At 45.2% G+C, this 21,459-nt stretch overlaps 1 protein-coding gene across 1 annotated transcript in view; it reads left to right on the top strand.

Annotated features, from left to right (window-relative positions):
- The first annotated feature begins 2,003 nt into the window (after nt 1-2,003).
- Nucleotides 2,004-21,459, top strand: part of PDE3A (phosphodiesterase 3A) — a 266,161-nt gene continuing 246,705 nt past the window's right edge. Inside the window, exon 1 of the mRNA XM_063358308.1 lies at nt 2,004-2,918. Within this exon, the coding sequence (XP_063214378.1) occupies nt 2,025-2,918 (894 nt within the window). The 5' untranslated portion in view covers nt 2,004-2,024. The remainder of the gene's footprint in view (nt 2,919-21,459) is intronic.

Genomic DNA, 21,459 nt, shown 5'->3' with positions numbered 1-21,459 from the left:
CCAGCTGTTCTTAATCTGGACCCTTAACCTTTAAAAAAAAAAAAACCCAGAGGCTTTCCATTCCTCAGAGCCAGACTTTGCTAACAATATCTAGGTTGTTTTCAAACCAAGCTTCAAACATAAAAATGACTAATAAATCCATATTCCATAATAGTTAGGCTGGAAAACTATTATTTAAAAACATACTCGGTTTTTACGACCCATTTCTAGTAAAAATCCAAAACATGCTTCGCTAATGCTACCATTTCAGATACTCAGATCCTGGATGATAGGCATGATATCCAGATAGATACACCAATAAATTCTTAAAGGCTATAAATCTGTCTCAAATTAGTGATTTGTGGATGTGTGAGGAGGAAGAGGGCTGGGAAATTCTGTTTGCTAATCTGTCCGTTTCCTGACTCTAAATGCTCTGTAACTTCGCAGCTGGCGATTTTATTTTTCTGTGGTTTGTATTATTACGTGCTAAATACATTACCCCATGCCCTTCGGTGGGACCTGGGGCTTTAAGAATAAGGCCCTGATCTTGCTTTTAGTCTGCACCTGATTCCACTCCTGCAAATAGCAGTTTTTGTCAACCCGGGGCTGCAGATCCCCGGCAGAGGAGTCCTCTGATGCGAAGGTGAGGAGGGTTTGGAGGAAGGAAGCAGCGGGGTTTGGATGGAGCCACAGCCTAGAGGTTCATAACGCTTTGGAGGGCCGCAGCCCGCTGGCTTTGGGATTCCAGTTCGGGCTTCCCATTAAAACAACAACAGACATAGTAATAATCGTTCATAAACATCCATCTTTCTGACTTTTTTACGACCTCGTAATTGCCCCCACCCCACCCTGACAGGCGGATTTATGCCTCGGCCGCCAGCGCCCGGTGGCAGGGAAGCTCCGCCGCCCGGGTGGCACCGCCGGCTGCTGCGGGGCGGGGGGGGGAGAGGGGGGACTCGGGGCGCGACCCGGCCCCAGGCGGAGCCGAGGCCGCCCCTTCCCCCCGCCACCCCCCGGCGGGGAGCGGAGACTGCGCGGCTCCGCGCCGGGGAAGCCCTTCCACAGGAGCCGGTCCGGGTGTTTGGAAAGTGGCAACTTTCCACCCCCCCACCAGCCTCCTACTTCGTTATCGCCTCCAACCCCCTCCTCTCTCCCCCCGCTTTGGTGTGGTGCTCTGTTCGGGTTCGGGTTCTGGGCTTTCGGCAGCCTCCTCTCCCGGCCGGGGGAAGCTCACATCACTTGATTATTTATTTATTTATTTATCCCGTGCAAAACTCAAGGAGTATCCCAGCAGCGTTCAGGAGGGAAACGCTTTCCTTTTCTCTCTTCCCAAGCAGCCTCCCTTCCAGTGCCTCCCCTGGATCTCTCTCTCTCGCCCTCCCGGCAAGACTTCGCAACTTCTGCCCCCGGCTCCGCTGGCCTTTTATTTTTTTTTTTCTTTTTTTTTTTTCCTGGGCTTTTTTTGGGGGTCATTTCTCCTTCCCCGCTTCTCGCAACGACCGGGAGGCGCTTTCCCCGCGACCGCAGGGCACGGCCGGGACCCTGAGGGCCGGGACAACCGCGGACCCTCCGGCGGGCAGCGCCGCCTCCCACCCCCCACCCCCCCTTCCCTCCCCGTCTCCGCCGGGAGCTCCTGCGAGGGAAACGATGGCCTAGAAATTAAGCAGCACTTCTGAGGTGGTACATCTGCCTCTGCCCCACTCCCCCCCTCCCTTTATCTTACACTGTTTAGGATTTCTCCACGTCTCTCCCTCTCTTGCACTTTTAAAGAGATTTTTAATTTACTATACCCCCCCCTCCCAGCCCAAGGTGGTCGCGGAGGAGGCGAGGCGCTCCCCCAGACCTTCATGCGCGGCGCTGGGCTCCCGGGGAGGAGGCGAGCGGGGGGCGAGCTCCGCGCTCTGCAGGAAATGCCGGCGCTGCGGCGGGGAGCGCCCCCGGCCCGCCACCCCCCGGCCCCCCGCCGCTGACCGGCTCGCTGTCGGCCCCTGCCCGCCCGGGAATAAGCCCCGGGGCGGGGGCCCGCAGAGAAGCCCGTCGGGGCCATGGCCGGCGGCAAGCCGCGGAGCCCGGGCGGTAGCGGGCGCTGCCCTCCGGCGGGGCGGCAGCCCGGCACCCCGCGGGGCGGCGGCGGCGGCGGCGGCCGGGGGAGGGAGAAGTGGGGAGAGCCGGCCTCCCGGTCCGCGCTGCTCCTTCTGCCGCCGCCGCGGGAGACCTGGCGCCGCCGGAAACTTTCCTCGGCGCTGTGCGCCGGCTCCCTCTCCGTGCTGCTGGCCCTGGTGGTGAGGCTGGTGCGGGGGGAGCGCGGCCGGGAGCTGGCGGCGGAGGGCGGCGCGGGGCCGCGGGGCTGGGGCTGGCTGCCCCCCGGCGCCGTGCCCCTGGGCCTGGCCGGCGCCTTCTTCGGGGCGGGCCGCTACCTGCTGCGCGGCGGCGTGCGGCCGCGGACGGCGGCGCTGCTGCTGGCCGCCTGCTGCGGGGGGGAAGCGGTGGCGCAGACGGCGCTGGCGGCGGGGGAGGAGGAGGAGGATCACTTGCTCTCCCTCGCCGCCACGGGGGTGGTGCTGAGTTGCCTGGCCGCCGTGACATGGCTGGTGCTGAAGCTGAGGCAGGGCGTCCTCATGCTCGCCGTGACTAGCGCGGCCAGGACCACGTCCCTCGTCGCCTTGGAGAGGGTCCCGGCGTCCTGGCGGCCCTACCTGGCCTACCTGCTGGGGCTGCTGGGCATCCTCCTGGCCGGCTACACCGACCGGCTCTGGCCCCCGCGGCGGGCCGCCCCGCTGGCGGAGCCTCCCGCCGCCCCCCCGGCCGCGGACGAAGCCCCGGTGCTCAGGAGGCGGCGGCGGTCCAGCTCCATGATCTCCCCCGAGATGTCGGGCGGCGGCGGCGGCAGCAGCAAGACCCACCGGCGGACCTCGCTGCCCTGCATCCCCCGGGAGCAGGTAAGGCAGGGGCCGGAGGCGGGGGGGGGGAACGAGCCACAAACTTTGCTGGCGGCGGGTGGGGGTCCCGGCGGCGGTGCGGGGAGCTGCGCCCTCCCGCCCGCTCCCCTGCCGGCTTGCCCCGGCCGCCCCGCGGCGCGGAGAGCCCCGGGCGGCCGCCCCGGGACGGGGCTGGGGCCGGGGAGAAGCGGGGGCTCTCCGGACCCAGCCTGGTTTACCCCGGCTGCGGGCGACGTGGGGAGAGCTCGGGGTTCCTCTCGTCTTTTACAGCCGTCAGCGGCGCTTGCTTTTCCTAAGCCTGACAGAAAGTTGGGGCGGGTGGTACCCGCCTGGCTCTCGGAGCCGGTGGGAACCTGCCCTCAGGCTTCCCAGCATCACTTCGGAGCCTTGCTTTTTCAAAGCCCTGGTTTCCCAGAAGGGTAGCTTAGCCCTATTAAACTTGCTCTGAGCTTTAAAGGTGCGTGCGTGCGAGCCAGGCAGCTTCTCCTCGGTGGGAGAAGTCCCTTCTCGGGGCGGTGGGGTGTCCTTTGGGGCTGGCCCGCACGGCGCCGTGCTCATCTTTGCACTTTGCCTCCCCAGGGCTGTTCCCGAGCGTGTGTGCGATCGGTAGCTCCCGCTCGGCCGCGGCGGGGGGAACCGGTGCGACGCACCCGCGATTTACCGCAACTTTGTTTCCTTTGAGAGGTCGTGATTTGAATGGATGAGCCAGAACTTCCTCTGTTACCAGCGACGCGTTCTTTTAAACGCACACCTCAAAAAAAAAAAAAAAAAAAAAAAAATGGAAAAAGAAATGAGCAAACACCATTATCTTTACTGCACAGCTCTCTAGTCCTGTCGGACGCGAGGTCGGCTTAGTCCTGCGCTCGAAGTGTTTTCTCAATTTTGGGGATTTAAGATTGCCCCATAAAGGAGTCGTTCGATGAGCGGAGTGTAACTGAGTGTATTGAAAGTCAGCGTAACCCTCGCTGAGCGGTGGAAAGGGAAACCTGGGGTCGGGCGGGGGAAAAAAAGTGTGAAATGGTGCTAAGCTTTATTTTTCAATTAGTATTTGAAAATGACTCTGTGCACTTTGGTCAGCTGAAGCGTATTGCCATACACCAAGGGTTTTCTTTCAGGTCGCTTGCTGGATAAGCAGCTAAGTATTTTCCAAGCGATGGCATCTAACCATATGGTGTGGGTGGCTAGTTTGTTTCTGGAAATGGTTTGATTACATCCCTTTGTGGTTGGTTATGACATTTTCTAGAAGAGGGCCTGACAACCTTATATACTTGAGGCTTATTTTACAACAAATATACTTACTTATTTATTTAACATTTTTGTTTCGATAAAATAAATATTTACCACAGTGTCCAGGCAAATACAGTGTGAAAAAGTAGAAAGCTGACTCTGTTCTGACTTTAATAGGAACTGAGAGACAGAAGGGTATAAGAGTAATTTGTAAATACAATATCTAAGGCAAGAAACTAAAACTGTCTATACTTACTTGATGACGCTAGTGGCTTCTGGTGCTTTCTTACAATAATAATTTTTAAGCTTTTGAACATAATTCCATTCACTCTCACACTTCAGATGAAAGCAGCTTTTCAGTTAACATCTATAAATGTAATCATTCGGAGACAGGGCTGACTAGTTTGTGATCACATCCTTCTCTTTTCTTGTGGAGAGAATTCAAAATAATCTCTATATACCCGAATGTTGAACTGGTGATGGATAACGAGGTAGATATCTTTTCCTCCCCAATGGTGTGTTACCTGGGGACAGTGGTCAGTTTTGCCCCAAGCAATTCCTGCTTCCAAGCTGCGGAGCCGGACTGGAGTTAGCTGGCGGCTGTTCAGTTTACCCGCTGCAGGATTTTGGCAAATTTCTCTTTCTTTTGTTCTCACTCACTATTAATCAATAGCAAGATCTGGTATTGCTTGCGTCACTGCGTGATTAGAAATGGATGACTACTTTCGAGTTTGGGGAGACTTTTTGTCTGTCTCTTTTTTTTTTTTTTTTTCTTTAGCAGCACAATGTGTCTGTGTGTATATGAACTTCCCTCCCTAAAAGCTCTCCTCTTAAATAAATGTTGGCAAGATAGAAAAATGGAAAAGCTGAAACAAAGCTCTGTAAGGACCTTGAAGAAATGCTGGGAGAAGGGGGACTCTTTTACAGCAAACAAAGTTTGTGTTTATAGCAAAAATCAGCTCCCCGTAGACTTAAAGAAACCATAGGTAAATGTTTCTCTTTTGGACAGTTTTTAAATATAACATGTTAAAAATAGAGATGAGGGCTTTATAAACAAAACCAGGCCTTCCCTCACCCCCTGTTTTTAAAAAACATGCCCTGAATGTTTCTGGTCCGAAAGATAGCTTGTTAAGACATCTGTGAGCTGCCAATAATTTTCATCAGGAAATGGATCTACTTTATTGCTTTGAAATACGTGCTTTCCTTTGGTGAGTAACGTTAGGTGAAGTTTGAGAGATGTTTCCCATTGCCTCTTGTGTAATCTTTCCTATTGCTGAGCATTTAATTGAGCTTCTATTTTTCCAGAGCGTGATTCCCTCCCTATCTGACTGTTTGTATTAATATGAGATTCTACGAAAGTTGGATTTTCTGATTTTATTTTTTGCATCACACTCATCTCAATTAGAATCTAATTTTTTCCTTAATAGAATACAGAATTGAATCTGTGTGTGGTATAAAAGACAGTACCAGGAATTGCAAACTTACATCATGGATAGAGGTATTAACATATTTAAAATTGAAAGTATACTTCTGTTTAAGCCGCTAGTAGGAGTAGCTGGAAATGCGTATGGCATGAATTATTCCTTCTGTAGGAACATCTCATCTTAGTCGCTTATCAGTTCCAAAAAGAATTTAAAAAGAAAAACCGTTTCATTAAAAAAAAAAAAAAAGCCACCATCCAAAATCAAACCACACTGTGATATAACCTTATTTTGTTGCTAAAAGTGCTCTTTACCAGTTTTTCACTTAATTCTTTTTTTTTTGTGGTTGATTTTTTTCTATATGTTTTCTCTCTTTCTCAACTTCAGCAAATTCTTTGGATTAAAAGCTTCCAGTCTGGCATGTGTGAGGATCTCATTGAGAAATGTGGGCTTCGTAATAGCCTGATCCTGCTCCCAGCTGAGCGTTGTCTGCCTGTGATTTCATCAATGCCAGCTGAGGATGCTCAGCTCCTCCAGAGCTCGCTCACCCAGATTTGAAAGAGTCTGCAGAGAGAAATTGTGAATGGATGGATAAGACAGTGAATGAACGAACAAATGCATTTTCTTTTCTGGTAAATGCACAAGTACCTCCAGGGTGATGGCTTTTGGAGTTTCTTCTTCACGTTTTTGCAAACGTTTTCATTTTTCCTAAAAGCATGGAGAGGAGGTTAGGGTTGGGGGGGAAATGTGTTCTGTGTCTTGGTGTTTCCCATTAAAATATTATATGGCCCATATGTTCTGGAGCTTGTGCCTCTGATCTATGTGTGTTAATCTTGACGTACAGCAGTCCAAAGGGATGATTTCGCCCTGGTGGGTAAAATACTCCACAGGAGATAGTAGCTGGACTATTTTAAACCGTGCTGAAGACTCCTGATTTTGCTTTTAAGCCTTGCTTGTTGTTTGTTTTGTTTGGGTGGAATGGGAAGCTTTCAGCTAACTTGGATTTATTACAAGTGTGTGGTAAATGAGCTAGAGCAGCTGCAGCAAGTAGTTCCATTTGCTTAGCCTTTTTAGAGTTTTGGTTTTTTTTTCCTTAGTCAGAAGACTCCCAGGTACAGCGCATGTCAGGGTTTGAAGTACTTTCTAGTTCTCAAACCAGTGGGTGACACAAACCCATAGGAGAAGGCACTAGTGAGGTGCTGAGTCTTGCCCTGCTGGAAAGCCCCGATCCTCACCCTTGGTGGTGGGTAGCACCGGGACGGAGGAGTTTCTCCTGCAGCACTGATGTCTCCAGCTGCGAGACCAGCAGCTCCACATCCAAACTCCCATCTGTGTCCTCTGGCTCCTGGGACAGAGAGGGTTTCTACCCATATTCCTTCCTTCTTTCTCTTTGCTCTTCTCTTTCTTTTGGGCAGTTGGAGTAGAAAGCTGTTTGTCTCACTGAGGAACACCTGAGGGTCTGTCACTTATTTTTAATTGGTTTGAGACTTGGTAGCTGTTTTGTGCTGCCACATCTTTCCCTGCCTCCTTTTTCTCCTTCTAAAAAGTAATTTCCTTAGATAAGTAACTTTGGTGCCAGACTCCTGTCTTCCTCCAGCGTCAGCGGAGGGTTTTTTTGCTTGATTTGACTGTTTTTCGTGAGGTTCTGCACAGTGACTCTGCCTGTTCCCAGTCTTGTAGCCTGGGAAAGTTGTGAGCCGGGACTGTCGTTATCGCTGCCTGTCTGCGCAGTTGAGAAGACAATACTGTAACAGTTCACATAGTCAAAGATATCTCCTCAGCGATAAGATCTAAGAAACGGAGGAGAAAAAGAAATGTATTTGTTGGTTTTTTTTCAAGGGAAAAATTAAGTCTTTATTTGTTCTTCTCATTGTTTGACAGTGAGAGCTTTGTAAGTGCCAGGAATACGTTGCTTCCCCCCGTTTCCTGGCTCTCTATCATTCTGTCCTAAAAAAAGGACAGATGTACCCTTAACTTATAACTAATTTTTAATATTAGGTGTCCTGCCCACTGACCTGAAAATAGGAGAGACCAGAGTGCAACATACAGAGATTTAAAATTTTGGAGAGGAGAAGGCAGACCGAATGTAGATATTGAACTTTCTCAAAGTTATGGTCTCCTATTAGGCCTGCGGTGTTATATACTGTATACCTCCTTCTGCTAATAAGCATTATTGAGCTGTAATTACTCTGATAAGATTTGCTGGTATTACAATTTAGGTCACTAGAAACCGAGGAATACTGAGGAGTTATGTCATCTGGTGACTTGCTGAAACACAACCGTGTAAAATATTTAAGCAAGGCTCCAGGAAAAATCACCCAGGGATTCCAGACGTAATACTTTATTTTCTTTTGCATGGCTTCATTTACGCAAAGCCGCTCTACTTAGAATTTTTTTTTTTCCTTCAACCTCACAAAAATGTAAAAAGTGCTGCTGAAACTCTCCTGATTGGTTTAGAATCTATTTTTGTCAATTGGTTAAATTGAGAAATGTATATTATGGTATATTGGCAAAAAAAGTAAAATACAGTAGTGACTTTCTGCTCTTTCTGCCTGAAGTGTGAAAATGCAAAGCTGGGGAGCTGAAAGAAATCCTGTGTATGCCGGGTTGTCATGTTAATTAAATAAACAGCCAGAACAGTGACCCTGTGTATGCAATGTGTTTTGAGAAGCTTGTTGGGGGTTGGAGGGGAAAAACAGTGACACATGATGTTTTGGATGTTAACTGCGACATTTGTATGAATTTGTCCTGATCTGCTGTTAGCGTGCTAACTGTGTTTTGCAAATTGAAGTAATATTGTTTGGGCTTTTTCCTTGAGAAAGTAATACAAAAAAAATAAATAATCCCAGCCTGGAAATTGAAAGGTTGCTGGGTTCTGGTGCCTGCAAGCTGCAGGGCTTGAAATGGGAGTGAGCAAACTGCATCCTGCATGGTTTGAGAGTGAAAAGAACACTGCTGCAATTAAAGCTTTGAGCCAGGTGCTGTGATTTACTTAGGTAATCTAATGGGAGATGTACAGTTTGTAGGATACAGCTTGACAGATAAGGAAATAAATGTTAAGGTTCAGATAACAAAGTGGAAGTCGGGTTTTTCTTTCGTGCGTATTTTTTCTTCTCTGCTTGGCGTTGAAAAAGTTTCTTGATGAATTACCAAACCCTTTCCTCAAAGTCTCTTCTGTCTTCATCAGAGTGTCACTCAGAAATAAACACCTCTTGTTTGGACTATGTAGTTTTTCAGGTTTTTTGGGTTTTTTTGTTTGGTTTTTTTTTGTTTGTTTTTTCCCCAGCTTGGCTTGTTCTGAGCCCTGCTGCAAGGACAGTGGTAGCATCAGGAGTTCTCTGCATTGAGGTAATGACTTGAGAAATAGAGGAAATAAAATAATAAAATAAATACACTTAAATGTGATGCCCAAGTTTTAACTTGGGGGGAATATCAGTGTTTTCCCTTCCGAACTGTCTTTGGAGGTTCGGAAGGGTAAAATAAGATTGTAAGAAGAAGAAATGCTATACTCTACCAAGTTTTTTTTGTTTTTTGTTTGTTTTTTTTTTTTTTAAATTAAGACTTTGAGCTTTTCCCCCCCGCCCTTCTCCCTCTTGTATGGGTGTAAGTAAGTGTTACAAGCCTGTTGTTACTATTATTAATGGTTATAGGACTCCCGCACCGCTTGCCCCTCGCCCCTGCCCGGCGGGGGGCGAGGGCGGCCCCGGGGCGGGGGGGCGGCTGCGGCGGGGGGCGGCCGGTGCCGGCGCTGGCGGGTCCGGCCCCCTAGAGGGCACGAGAGCCCCTGTTCTGCGCCGCCACCCGCCTCCCGCACCAGCTAGAAACACACAAAATCTGTCCGTGGTACTTAACCGAGCCTTTATTTTATTTATTTTTAACGTTTCCCCCGATCTCACCCCTTGTTTTGGTCTTCAAAAAGACTTGGAGGTCCGGGTACAAAGAGGAAGCTGCCTCCACGCCCGTCAAGAATTCAGAAGAACAGGCTAAATCGCCGTCGCTTCGTGTGCTGCGGCACCTCGTGACTCTATTCACACGTATAACTACTTATAAATAAAATGGGAAGCCCCCCTAGGAAGAGCGCAACAGCCGAATGTGCTGAGGGGACGGATGGTCTTTCATTCCTGTTGGACGTAGGAGGCAGCTGGATGAGTTTCCTGATGCCACCTTAGGGGTTGTTGAACGAAGGGTGAAATACACAGCGCAGGAAAGATATGGGATATAAAAACTTGGTTGGAGAAATTACCTTTTTAATTTTGGAACCTGTCAGGAAATAGGCTTTGTGTCAGCTGGCAGTGCTGGTCACCGAAAAAGTCTGTGTGTGTGAAGTGTTATAGTGAAATTAGATTAGCGAAGTCCTGCTATGGAGTGCTCTATTGAGTTTTGGTGAGCCAAAAAGGAATGGTGGGGGTCCGCAGGTAGCCCGAACCTCTAGTCTTCATTATCTAAGAACGGACTGGAAAGATAAATAAAAATAGATCTGGCTGAGGAGTACTGAATAGGTGTTTTCTTAAAAACGGAAGTATAGAAGGGAATTCGGAAAAAAGGCAAAAACACCCTCCCTGCACAAAACCCAACCCCAAACCAACCCCCCCAAAACCCAACCCGTTACTTTTAAATGGCTAGGAAGAAATCTGGATGTGAGAGACAGAAATACACACCAGTCACGGAATGCGTGCGTCACAGGTGAAGCTATTTAAAAAATCCTTAGGCATTTGTATTTATTATTTATTGAAGTTTAGAGGTTTCTTACACCAAGCAGGTTGAAGATCGGAAAAACTGGCTTTATTTTTTTTATTTATCTGATACTAGTTAGGAAGAAATTTCCCAGTCGGTTACTCTGTTGTGGTATGCTTTAGTGACCTTAACTGTTTTATCTCCAGCGTCCACTGACCAGGACTTTTTGCTGCATGACTGTGTTCATATTTTTATTACAATTAACTACTGGAAACGATTAAGCAGAAGATATTTATGAGCATCAATACAGCTAAAGACTCTCCCTCTACCCTTGCAGAAGGCTGGAAAAATGTGAAACCTCCACATATCAGAAATAGCTGAGGCTTCCTTGTCTAACGCCCCTAATCCAACAGTGAAATCTGCTGGGTTAAAGTGACTTATTTGCATTTTGTATTTTGGCAGTTGCTTGAGTTGGCTTTGTCTTGTTATGCTTCGGTTTGAATTTTAAAATAAAGTAAAATTCTGTTCTGCATCATTACGTTTTTTTCAATCGGATTTTTGTCTGCCTAACTCTGTAGGAGTGATGCTTTTCAGATGTACTCAGGATGCTTTTCTGACGGTTGCTGAACTCCTGAGACAGACCACGGGGACATTTTAGAAAGCAACCATTCCTCTTAGACTGGTTGGTCCTCTTAGGAATATCTCAGCTTCATTAAGAGCTGTGTGAAATATGACTATGATGAGGTCTGATGGAAAGCTGTATCACTCGCTGTGTTTTGAGGATCAAGTCGCTGATGGCTGTTGGATTTATTTTGTTGTTTTAAAGAAGCTTCTTGTTTCTTTGAATAAGCTTACAGGCTGTTTTTCTTTGTGTAAATGATAATAACGCAGGGGAGCAATTATTACTCAACTTCAAAAGTGAACGTTAATTATTCTGAGCAGCATCCTTCTGACTGATGTTTGACTAAATTTGTCCACAAGTATGTTTGTGGAAAAAATTCCAGAAGGGGAAAGAATTGAGTGTTTGAATACCAAAGTTTAACTATTTTTTGAATTACTGCACTCCCAGCAGGTTGATGCTACCTTGCTAGCATCACTGTACGCTTGGGTTGCAGCCACAGCACTGGCAATAACCAAAATTGTTCCTCACCCTGAAGTACAGATAATTCTGCTAGTCTCTTGCACTTCCTTTTGCTATACAATTTTAAATAAGCCGATGTATGTTTGTGTTTCATGTCATGGAGGATAGGCAGACCATTAATATGTTGTATTACCTCTGTTACATAAAAATATTGATCCTTAGCAAGAAGGAACACCCCAAATTTACCTTAAAATGAGGACGTGGGCCTGCCGAAGAGACTGGGGTGGTGGCCTGTCTACCCTGTGGTGGCAACAAAGCCACTCGGGTGTCAGTCTGCAGAGGCACCCTCAGGAGCATTTCTGTTTGCTGTCTGACCGGCAGTGGAAGCAGGCAGTCGGGAAGGGTGATGTGTGGGTTGAGAAGCTACGTCCAAGCAATGTTTTCTCCGCTTGTGTGAGCAGTAATCTAGATACGCTCGCCCAGGCTTTTTGTTGCCTGCAGAGTAAAACTTGTGAAACCTTGCCTGTGTTCACGTATTAAATCTCGATTGAACTGACAGCTGTAGAAAGGTGCAGAGCTCTGTGCAAAAGTGTAGATTAAAAAGGGCTGCACAGACTTGTCCTATGTGCCGGCCACCTTTGCCTCCGTTAATGCGATTTCAAGTGCTTTTTTTACGGGATTCTTTCTTTCTTTTTCTTGTTGTAGCCTGTTAGAGCTCGCCAGCTAACGGATCTAACACGGGTTTCCTTGCAGAGTGGACTATGCTGCTTCATTTCCACCACATACCCCAGTGCAGACGCGGCTATTTCTGTATTGGTAATAATGAAATCCTTCCTCTGATACTTGCTTGACAAAAAAGTGTTGGATGCTGGTAGAATTCTCAGGCGCATTTCTTTTCAGTTTTACTGGTGATGCTAACCACAGGTTACTCTTGACAAGGTGCTGTCACTGGATTTCCTGTTGATAAGGAACTTAAGTGTGTTTGGGTGCATTTATAATTGCAAGATAACTGATAAGATATTTTACGTGTGGCTGGGGTTTTAGTTTGAGTCTGTCAGTGGGGTTGTTACAGGGATACTTGTGCTGAGACGTTGCTCTGCATCTTATTCTTGTGAGACAACGAATGCCTTTAGCTTCTCCTGGAGGTCATTCAGTGGTATTTGAAAATCTATATTGTATAGAAGTCGTGTTTTGTTAAAAATGCTATTTTTTTTCTTATGTTCTTTTTGTAGCGATTACTGCTAACCTCCTCCCTGCCTCCACTGACTTCAGTGGGAATGGCGAGGGCTCAGTCCTCCCAGGGTGATCCTTTCAGCTGAATCCTTAGAGCTGGAGGAGAGTGTGTTCCCATACGCAAATCTGCAGAGAGTTGTTGGTTTGAGTTTTTTAAACAGTTAACTGTTCTTTTTCTTATTTTAAAGTAAGTAATTCAAAGCTAAAGTTGCCTGTGCTGCTCGAAATGTGACCTGAGACCGTGTAGCGTGTTTATATATATGTGTGTGCACACACATGTATACATATATCTTTATATGTACATATCCATGTGTGTACATATATACACACTCTAATTAGTATTGTGTAGCCCAGAGGGATGGAATTCTTCGTTTGCCTCTTGATGGCAGAGTCTGCAGCCTGACTTCCCTATGATGGTGTTCTTTCTGGACATTTAATAATAATTTCTGATGTCTCCACAGGCAGGCATGTTTCTCAATACACCAGCCTCTGTAACCGTTGCTTGACTTTCGATGTGTTATAATTTTAATCTTTCTTTTTCTTTCTTCACTTGCAAGCGTGTGCCAAGTTTTGCAAAAGTTTTCTTTTTTTATTTGTAAATACTTGAGTAGTACTTGAGTAGTACTTGTGTCTTCCTAACGCACGCTGTTCCAATGTTCAAACTGGAACTTGGTGCTGCGACTCTGTTCTAGAGATGCAAAGCCCCACAGGTGCTTTCTGTGGTATCTCTGGTACCTGGACGGACTTGCTGGTGGCTTTAGCTGCGACGTGGAGCTCGGGACTGGTTGGACAGGAGGAGCTGATGAGGTCCCAGTGCAGCCGGAGCCAGTGTCGTTCTCGGGGGCATAAATGGGGGTTGGTGCATCCTGGAGCTCTGCCTGGTTAGAAGTGTGATAAGACCAGGTGAAATAAATAGGCGACTCGAATTTTCACATCTAAGGATGATGAGCTTTCTCTGGTAAAACTTACTCTTTTATATGTAATGCATATATTACTGCTGTGATGTACCTATTCTCAAGGAAGCTGTGGACTAGTTAGTAATTGTTATTTATTGAGACAGTTCTGAAAATTTATTTATTACGACAGTTCCCTGAAGTTTGTTGCTATTTTGTTGATTCTGAATTCTGTATGAGGTGAAATGTTGCAACATAATTCATATGCCATTACTGACTACTTTTTTTTTTTTAAGACCAGCTTAATTCATATGCAAGTGCCATTCTTAAATGCAGTCCTAATTGTCTACTGATTATACAAAACTGCAAATGAATAAACATTTTCTATTAAAGGATTTAATGCTGTACTTCCTGTGTGCTTGTGAGGAACAGGGATGCGAGGAAGACTCTGCCAGAGATTCAGAAGTTAAAAGGGGGGGGTATGAGTGGAAGGGGAGCCCTACGCTTTCCAGTAAAAGACTTCTGCTCAGAGTTGCAGAGCATTTGTCAAAAGAATTGCGGAGAAGCAAACACATTAAGTATTGCCCAGAAGGAGGCAGGTATACCAACTGGTGTGTACAATTTGATTATTTTAGGTAGCCCTGGCTCTGTACCTGCCTCATTACAGAGACTGGACTGAGAATCTGTTCAGCGACAAAGAGAAATGTTGTCCGTGCCATAGTGAAATCTGACTTCTGGGTTGCAGAATACAAAATGCTAATTCTTACTAAGCTTGCCGTGTTTGTGTCAAGCGGTGTAATAGAGGAGCATGGGATAATAGTGCAACAATTAGATGGGCTGGGGTGCCAGCACTAAAGCACATATTCCAGCTTGAATTCCGCTTGAGAATCCAAGCCTGTTGTTTCCTCTTGGCAAGGCACCTTTGGAGTCAGAGCCAGCTAATAGGAAATACTAGGCACCGGGGCTTAGCTGAAATTTAGGACATCTAAACCTAGCTTTCTGGGTACATGTGATGTGGTGAGACAGAGAGAGATGGCAAACCCAAGTGTTCCTTGGAGAATTCTTGATCACTTTTAAGTGAATTAGTAAAGACAGATAGTCTATCTCCTTCCTTTTAAATCTAGCTAATCGTTATTTCAGCCTTCTCTTCTATTGTGTGTGGGCTATAAATCTAGTCCTAAAACATGTGATGTTCTTATGCAGGCTTCATGGATGGTGTATACTTGTGTATAGCAGTGACTGAGGCATAGATTCAATGTCTTTCGTTCCAGTATCTAGCTGACAGCTCCCTTGGATCTAGAATTTTATTTTCCTATTGTGTTATACATAGACAAGAGAGAAGATCCTTAGGATTAACCTTAAGATTTCCTGACTCGAGCTGTGATCTGCCACTCGAACAGACTGTTTGGAAACCCAGAATTTTAAATTCTCTGTTCATGCCTGAACATGCTGTAGCATTCAGATCTTTGGCGTTTGTTATTCTTTTGGGAACTGCAACTGATATATGATCAAAAATGATAAAATTCTTGGCCATGAATTAGTACAGCTCCATAAAGGAAGGGAATTTGCGGCTGCAAATATATGTGCTTATTTCATGTTCTGATTTGCTTTATATATTGTCTCTTCTCAAACAGAACTGGAAACATGATGCTGAGGAAAATGTTGATTTTTAAACTGAAGTCGGCGTATTGCAAAATTTACTGATACTCACTTAAAAAACCCAGCCCAAAAAATCCTCAGCTAGTGGGCGCGGTGGTGACAAAACAGCTTCCTTTACAGTCATTCGGCATAATCATGAGAACTTGGCCTAGGGGCCTCTGGGTCTTTTATTTGGTTAAGGTTTTTAGAACTGAGATAAAAGTAACGATCAGATTGTCTTAATCATTCATAATGGCAGGTTAAGGAGATGAGAACTTTAGGCAGAAACTTGATAGCCCAGAAAGTTGCTTTCTATCTTTCCTGTGATCTTAATGGATTGCTATCTAAAACAGTGAAATCAGTGTTTGTAACGTAATTAGGTTGTATGCTATCTTCTGAATGCTTGAATTTGCAATCTCAGATGTTTTTAATGAAATTTTGTATATCTGACTACTTGGATGTATGTAGTTGTTTATGGTTTTTCCCAAGGGTTTATTTAATAAAAAGCAAACTTAAGAGAAATGTCATGATATTGATGCCCGCATGCTTTGAGTTAACAGCTTCCTCAGTGCCGCTCTTCTGAGATGTTATGAATGGTCAAATGTTCCTTTTTGATCTAGGAGTGTTTACATCAACGAGCTGATTATTTCCTATCTTCTGGCCCAGCAAATCTGAAACCCCTTTCCTCTCTCATGAAAGACAGGCCAAAGAAGTTAAGGGTGGGCTTTGGACACTTGATTCTGCTTCTGCGTGCAGGAAAGGTGGATTAGATTTGTTTCAGACTGTCTGGCTGACGCTCAAGAAACACTACCGTTTTGTCTGGTGATGTTTTTTTTTTTTTCCTTAGCTCATCTCACTTCTTTCCCTTCAACCGGATTCAAGAGCATCTGGTGATATAGTTTTTTTTTTTTTGGTTGGTTGGTTTTGGTTTTGTTTGTTTGTTTTGGGGGGTGGATATTTGTTTGCTGAGCCAGAGAGATCCATCCATGAGTTTGAATCTACGGAGATGCCATCTCAGATTTTAAGGGATGATAGAGTTACCTGGCTCTAGATGAAAAGCTTGAATGCAAAAATTCGTTGGTGCCTTGGAGGAAATTTCCATGCATCGATGCCAGATACGTTCTGGTCACAATATGTGGTATGAACGTGATATGAGCTTGTGAAATAAATAGAAGAAGAATCAAAGAAAGGCCGTTTCAGATATGCACAGGTGAAACTTCCAGGAAGCGTAGGAAGTCTGTCTTAAGAATGTATATTAATTGGAGAAAGATGCTCACTGGTTTTTCCTTTGTTAACACCAAATCAAGAAGTCAATTTAGTTGATTACCACTGTGATTTCCCCTCTCCCTCTCTTTTGGAAGTCTCTTAATTCTAATTACATATATATTTTTGAATCCTTTGCTTTCCATAGACTGCAGTGGCCTTTCACCTTTTGGGACTGTTTGTTCTGAGCGATGGCTGGAGCGATAGTGCGGCTCGTGTGACATCATAAACATTTGTGTTGGCAATCCTTCCTCGTGAAGGATTCTGAAGTCTGACAGTGGTGAAGATGACTAAGTAGAGACAGATTTATGTGGAAATCTTATTAATACCCATAAAAGAGAGAATGAAGGCATAAGAAATTTGGCTCCAAATAAACAACCAAAAAATGCTCTGTTCTTAGAAGCATTTGGCACGGCTCCATCATGCCTTTTGTGGGAACTGGCTTTTTGTCTGGCCTAATCTTGACTTCTTTTTTTTTTTTTTTTTTTTTTTTTTTTCCCTTTTTAAAGATTACTAAAGACTTCCACTTTTCCCAAACTTTCTCACAGTAGAATAAAATTAATTTTCACTTTGGTAACGCACAAATCAGTTAATTATTTCAAAGACAATGTAAAACAGATGTCTTGTTTCTCAGCAAAGATTTAACGGTAGCCTTGCTGTGAGATCTTTCACTGCCACCAAATGTCCCTAGATGTTATATGGTACTTGTAATCAAAGCAGTTTACAAAGAAGGGGAAATATTTTTCAGCTACAGCATGTGGTGGCTGGAAAGAAATTGCATCAGGGATGTGAAATCGTAATTCAGTTTTTTGGTACTTGGATCTAAAATTTACCCAGACTTTTAAAGAGCAGGGTCTGAGCTTCATAGAAGAGGTCCATCTGTCCATAATGGATTTTATGGTAGGTGGTTCTGGTGGAGTCCCTTCTTGATTCAGCTTTCTGGAAACAGAAAGTTAGCAACAAATGTAGCTTTGTGGGTTTGTTCTGCCCTGTGTATATATTCATTTCACCCAGCCTGTAGCTCTGAGAGTCTTACGGGATCCCCTACTTTTGTTGTCAGGGGTCCCAAGAGCAGTACCCTGCTTGGCACACCCAGCACTCTTATTTCACAGTTGCCGTTGGCAGCAGAAGTCCCTCTATCGTACTGCTGGAAAGAAAACCTCCTTCAGTCTTAATCCAGTTCAGCCCAGGGGGTGGTGAATATTGAAATGCGTGTGCAACAACTGGAGAGCGAGCTTAGCGCCTGTCGGGAAGGACTTGCCAGCAGTCAGATGAAAGGGTCTTCATACCAGTTTTGATACTGGCCTTGGGAGAGGTGCCTGTGACGTTCGGTGCACGCTAAGGCACGTGCTCTTGTCTGTGCAGCTGCAGTAAGGTTTTCTGCTACAAAATTCATCTTACTATAATACATACTATGTACAGGCAAAATTCTTTTATAAATTAAATACTTGCATGTCTTCTTTGCATGCAGGTAGAGGTTTTTGTCCTGGAAATGTTTTTTCTAATATTCTGAACACTGTTTCTTCCCTGTTCCTGTTGAATGTGTAGTTGAGACAATTTCTATTTTCCTTTAAACTGTTACTACTATAATGACCTAGGCATGCAGTTAGTTGAGACACGTTTTTAGATCTTTAACTGATCCATGTACCAGTGAGTATCTTGTACTTTTTCCATGTGTGTATTATTTTTCCCAGCAAGTACGATATGCCAAGCTCACTCCTGATGTGAGCAAATACTGATTTGAAATAGGAAGCAATGAATTAGTTTTTAGGTCTGGCTTATGAGCACGATCTTATTCTTTATTTGTTTACTTCTGCTTCTTGAATGTCTATAATTTTTAGGCCTGCTGTTAGAACTGTCACTGAAATTGTAAGCCTTTCCGAAGAATGAAGCAACAACAAAATGAAGAAGTGAATAGGAAAGAATCCCTATCTGGGTGACAAGATCATTTGTATTTTATAGCGTTTGCTAGGGTAAAAAAATCTTTGCCATGAACTGTTGCTTACGGACCTGGAGAGACAGTTCCCATGCACTGGTTTTTGATCCCTTTCCCTCGTCTGGTAGCAGTGTGAAGTGTCCCATGTTGCGCAGTTGTAGGTGGGTGAGCAAATGGCTCACTGGCCAGGAAGTGGAGTTATTATCTGGGATTTGAAGTCCCGGGGCTGCGTTCCTGTGCTGGTGGCCCTTGCAGTGCTCCTCAGGTTCCTCAGATGGCATAGTTCTTTTTATTAACTCTTGGTAAGACTTCGGGACTGCCGTCTCCATCCATCCTCTACTTCTGTTCCTGCATTTTTGTCGTTTTGGAGAGCAGTAATGCTGCAAGAAAGCACGTTTCCTCAGGCCAGTGGGTTTTATTAAGTGGCTTTGTCAGATGCTTCCAAACAGATCTGCTAGTATTGAAATCTTTTATTCCTTTGGTGTTTGAATATCAAATGGAAAAATTGGTGTCCCCTCTGCTAATCTTGCCTAGTGTTTGTATTTTTCTCATTATTTTTAGAAAACCCTGTAGATTTCTGGCCTGACTTTGAGGTGTATCCTGTATTTAACCTGTGCTGAACTGGGTGGGCAATGAGGGCATTTGGCGTCTCACAAGAAGGAATATGTTGACAGATTTATACTGTGTTAGCTTTCATGTTAAATGTTGTTGCAGAAAAGCTATAGAAGGTGATGTTAGTTCTTTCTGGGCCAGAGATGCGTCTAGAAGGTGGCTAGTGGAATTCCTAGCTCTCTCTTAATGGTGAGCTTCTCTGAGCTGCTGACTTCTGAGTTAAAGGGTTGCAGTACATCTTGGTAGGTTTCTAGGAAGCTGAGAGTGAGGGAAAGCCTGAGAGCTCTTCCTGTTGGGTAGACTATACCTTGTTGGCCATGCTTGAGGCAATCGAGTGAGGTGAATGAGTGCCGTACTCTTATCTCCCATCTAACTTCCTTGCTTCAGATGTGTGATTTACTTGAGACCAGCTAGCTTCAGCTGGTGCAAAATGAGTGTGCAGAGATATTTGGATAAAATTCAGTTTGAAAGGAAATGCGGTTCTCATTCTCTCCTTGTTTGCCATGGAGGCCAAATGCATCGCATCCGGTCTCTGCTGGATGAAGCCTGGAAGTCCAGAGTTCCTTCTGAATTCTTCTCGTACTTTACAGCTCCTCCCTGCTTTGTATATACAAACAACATTCTTTGAGAGGACTAGAGGGCGGAAATGGCTATGAACAAAAACCATATCTTTTCTGATATGTCAGAAGATACCAGAAAAGAATAGTGTGCTCTGTGTCTGCTGGTAGCTGATTTCTTTTCATCCTATTCATTTTGTAGGACAAGAAGGCTTGGTTGAATATTAGGGAAAGCTTTTCTAACAATAATGGTAATAAAGAACTGCAAAGCTGTCTAGGCAATTTTCATGTGTGTACATGAGAGGTTCTTTTAGAATAGCCTTTTAGATGTTTTTCCAAGTGGGTCTAGATACCTGCTTTTTCTTAGGCAAGCATAGTTGTTGCTGTCAGTGTTTCCTCCCAACCTGCACCTCCACTGCCTACATCTGCTTGTGGGCTCTCTCCCCCAGCAGCTGGCCAGCATCCTCATGCCATGCCAGTTCCTCTTGCTGTTGGGATGTAGAGTCCAACCAGTAAGCTCCCTTTGTGTTCCACTTGGTGCCCAATGTGCAAAAGGAGCAGAAGCTTGCAGTCTAGGTCCCTGCCCTTAGGCAGGATTACCGAAGAACAGATCGGATTTCTTGTGTCTCTTCTGCTGTTGCCCTTCTCTGATACAGGAGTTGCTATGCTGTTTTGTTTGCATTATCAAGTTGTGATTGGTGGCAGACTCTTTTTTTTTTTTTTTTTTCCTTTTTCTTCCCCTTGAATGATAGTGTTTAAGTCCCAGGTGGGCTCCTAGTTGCTCTTCGTTTTGGCCATGCTACAAGTTGATCTATCAGCTCCACTTGTTAGCTTAATGTTTTTATGGCTGCCAAGAGAGTGCTACGTGGTGTAAGTGAGACGAACTGGCCGGGCATTGTTAGGCTTTGCGTGTAGGGTGGTTTCTTAGCAGCCAGATAAGAGAGAGCAGTTTGAAGGACGTGACAGAGCACCGGAGGGCCAGACCTCCTGACCCTTGCTCATGTGAGTTAACAGCATTGGACTTGGGAGAGAGCTCCCGCAGGAGGAAGGGCCTGGGGATGGGTGCGTGTTGGGTACAGCACGTTCTGCGCATTATGTCCCGCCACCCAGCCCAGTAGTTCTTGTCTGTTTGTTTTTTTAATGTGCTTGTTGTCAGTTCGTGTTGTTTGGGTTTTTTTTGTTTTTTTTTTTTTTCATTTTGCCTTTTCGAAGTCACTTCAGTCTGAACTAACTGGATGGTTCTTAAAGGCTGTTAAAATCTCAGCATGCCAGCTGTAAAATTGCCTAATCAACTCCAGGAGATAATCTTTCCCGGGGGAGACCTTTGAATGCATTTACTGTCAGTTGGAATAGGTCAGATGCCTCCAGGTAACTTTCTGGGAAGGGAGTCTTGTTTTCAAAACTGTATCTACCTGCTTTGTTCAGAACTAAGTAATTGGTTAGTGGGACCTGTAATAAAAGTCCCCTTTTACATTTGTGCTAAATCCTCTTAAAGAAAGCAAATAACTCTCGTTAATGCTGCTCAGCATAGAAATAAAGCAGCTGTTGTGACTGTCAGAGGCTTTAAGAAAAACTTCAAATTCAAAAGAGTTTCTAGACTTGATCAGTTGATGAAACTCAATGGGCTATGGCAGTGCAGTCTGGTCTCCAGTTTCTCCTTGGCGTCTGGAAAGCATGTTGAGTTTGGGCCTGAGAACTAGTTGAGAGTTGTATTTTAAGTGGGTAGGTGACGCCTGGGGGAGCTAAGCTGTGACAAGAATGAAGACTGTCATAATTCTCCTGTAAATCAAATGATAAAAAAAAAAAAGTGAGTTTTGGTGTATCGAACTTGAAGAATAAATCCCTTCCTATGCTGGACTCCAAAATTCAGCAGTGGAAATACTGGAGGATGTCATTTGGAAGTGATGCTGACCATATTGTTGGCTTAAAATACCTGGTTAAAACTACTTCCAGAGACTTCTATAGCTTTGAAATTGCAAAACTGAATAGCTCTGAATTATACTAAA

Source organism: Chroicocephalus ridibundus, chromosome 1, assembly GCF_963924245.1.
Source record: "Chroicocephalus ridibundus chromosome 1, bChrRid1.1, whole genome shotgun sequence".
Lineage (NCBI taxonomy): Eukaryota > Metazoa > Chordata > Aves > Charadriiformes > Laridae > Chroicocephalus > Chroicocephalus ridibundus.
The sequence above is the reverse complement of the archived record's forward strand: the minus strand, read 5'-3'. Positions and strand labels throughout refer to the sequence as shown.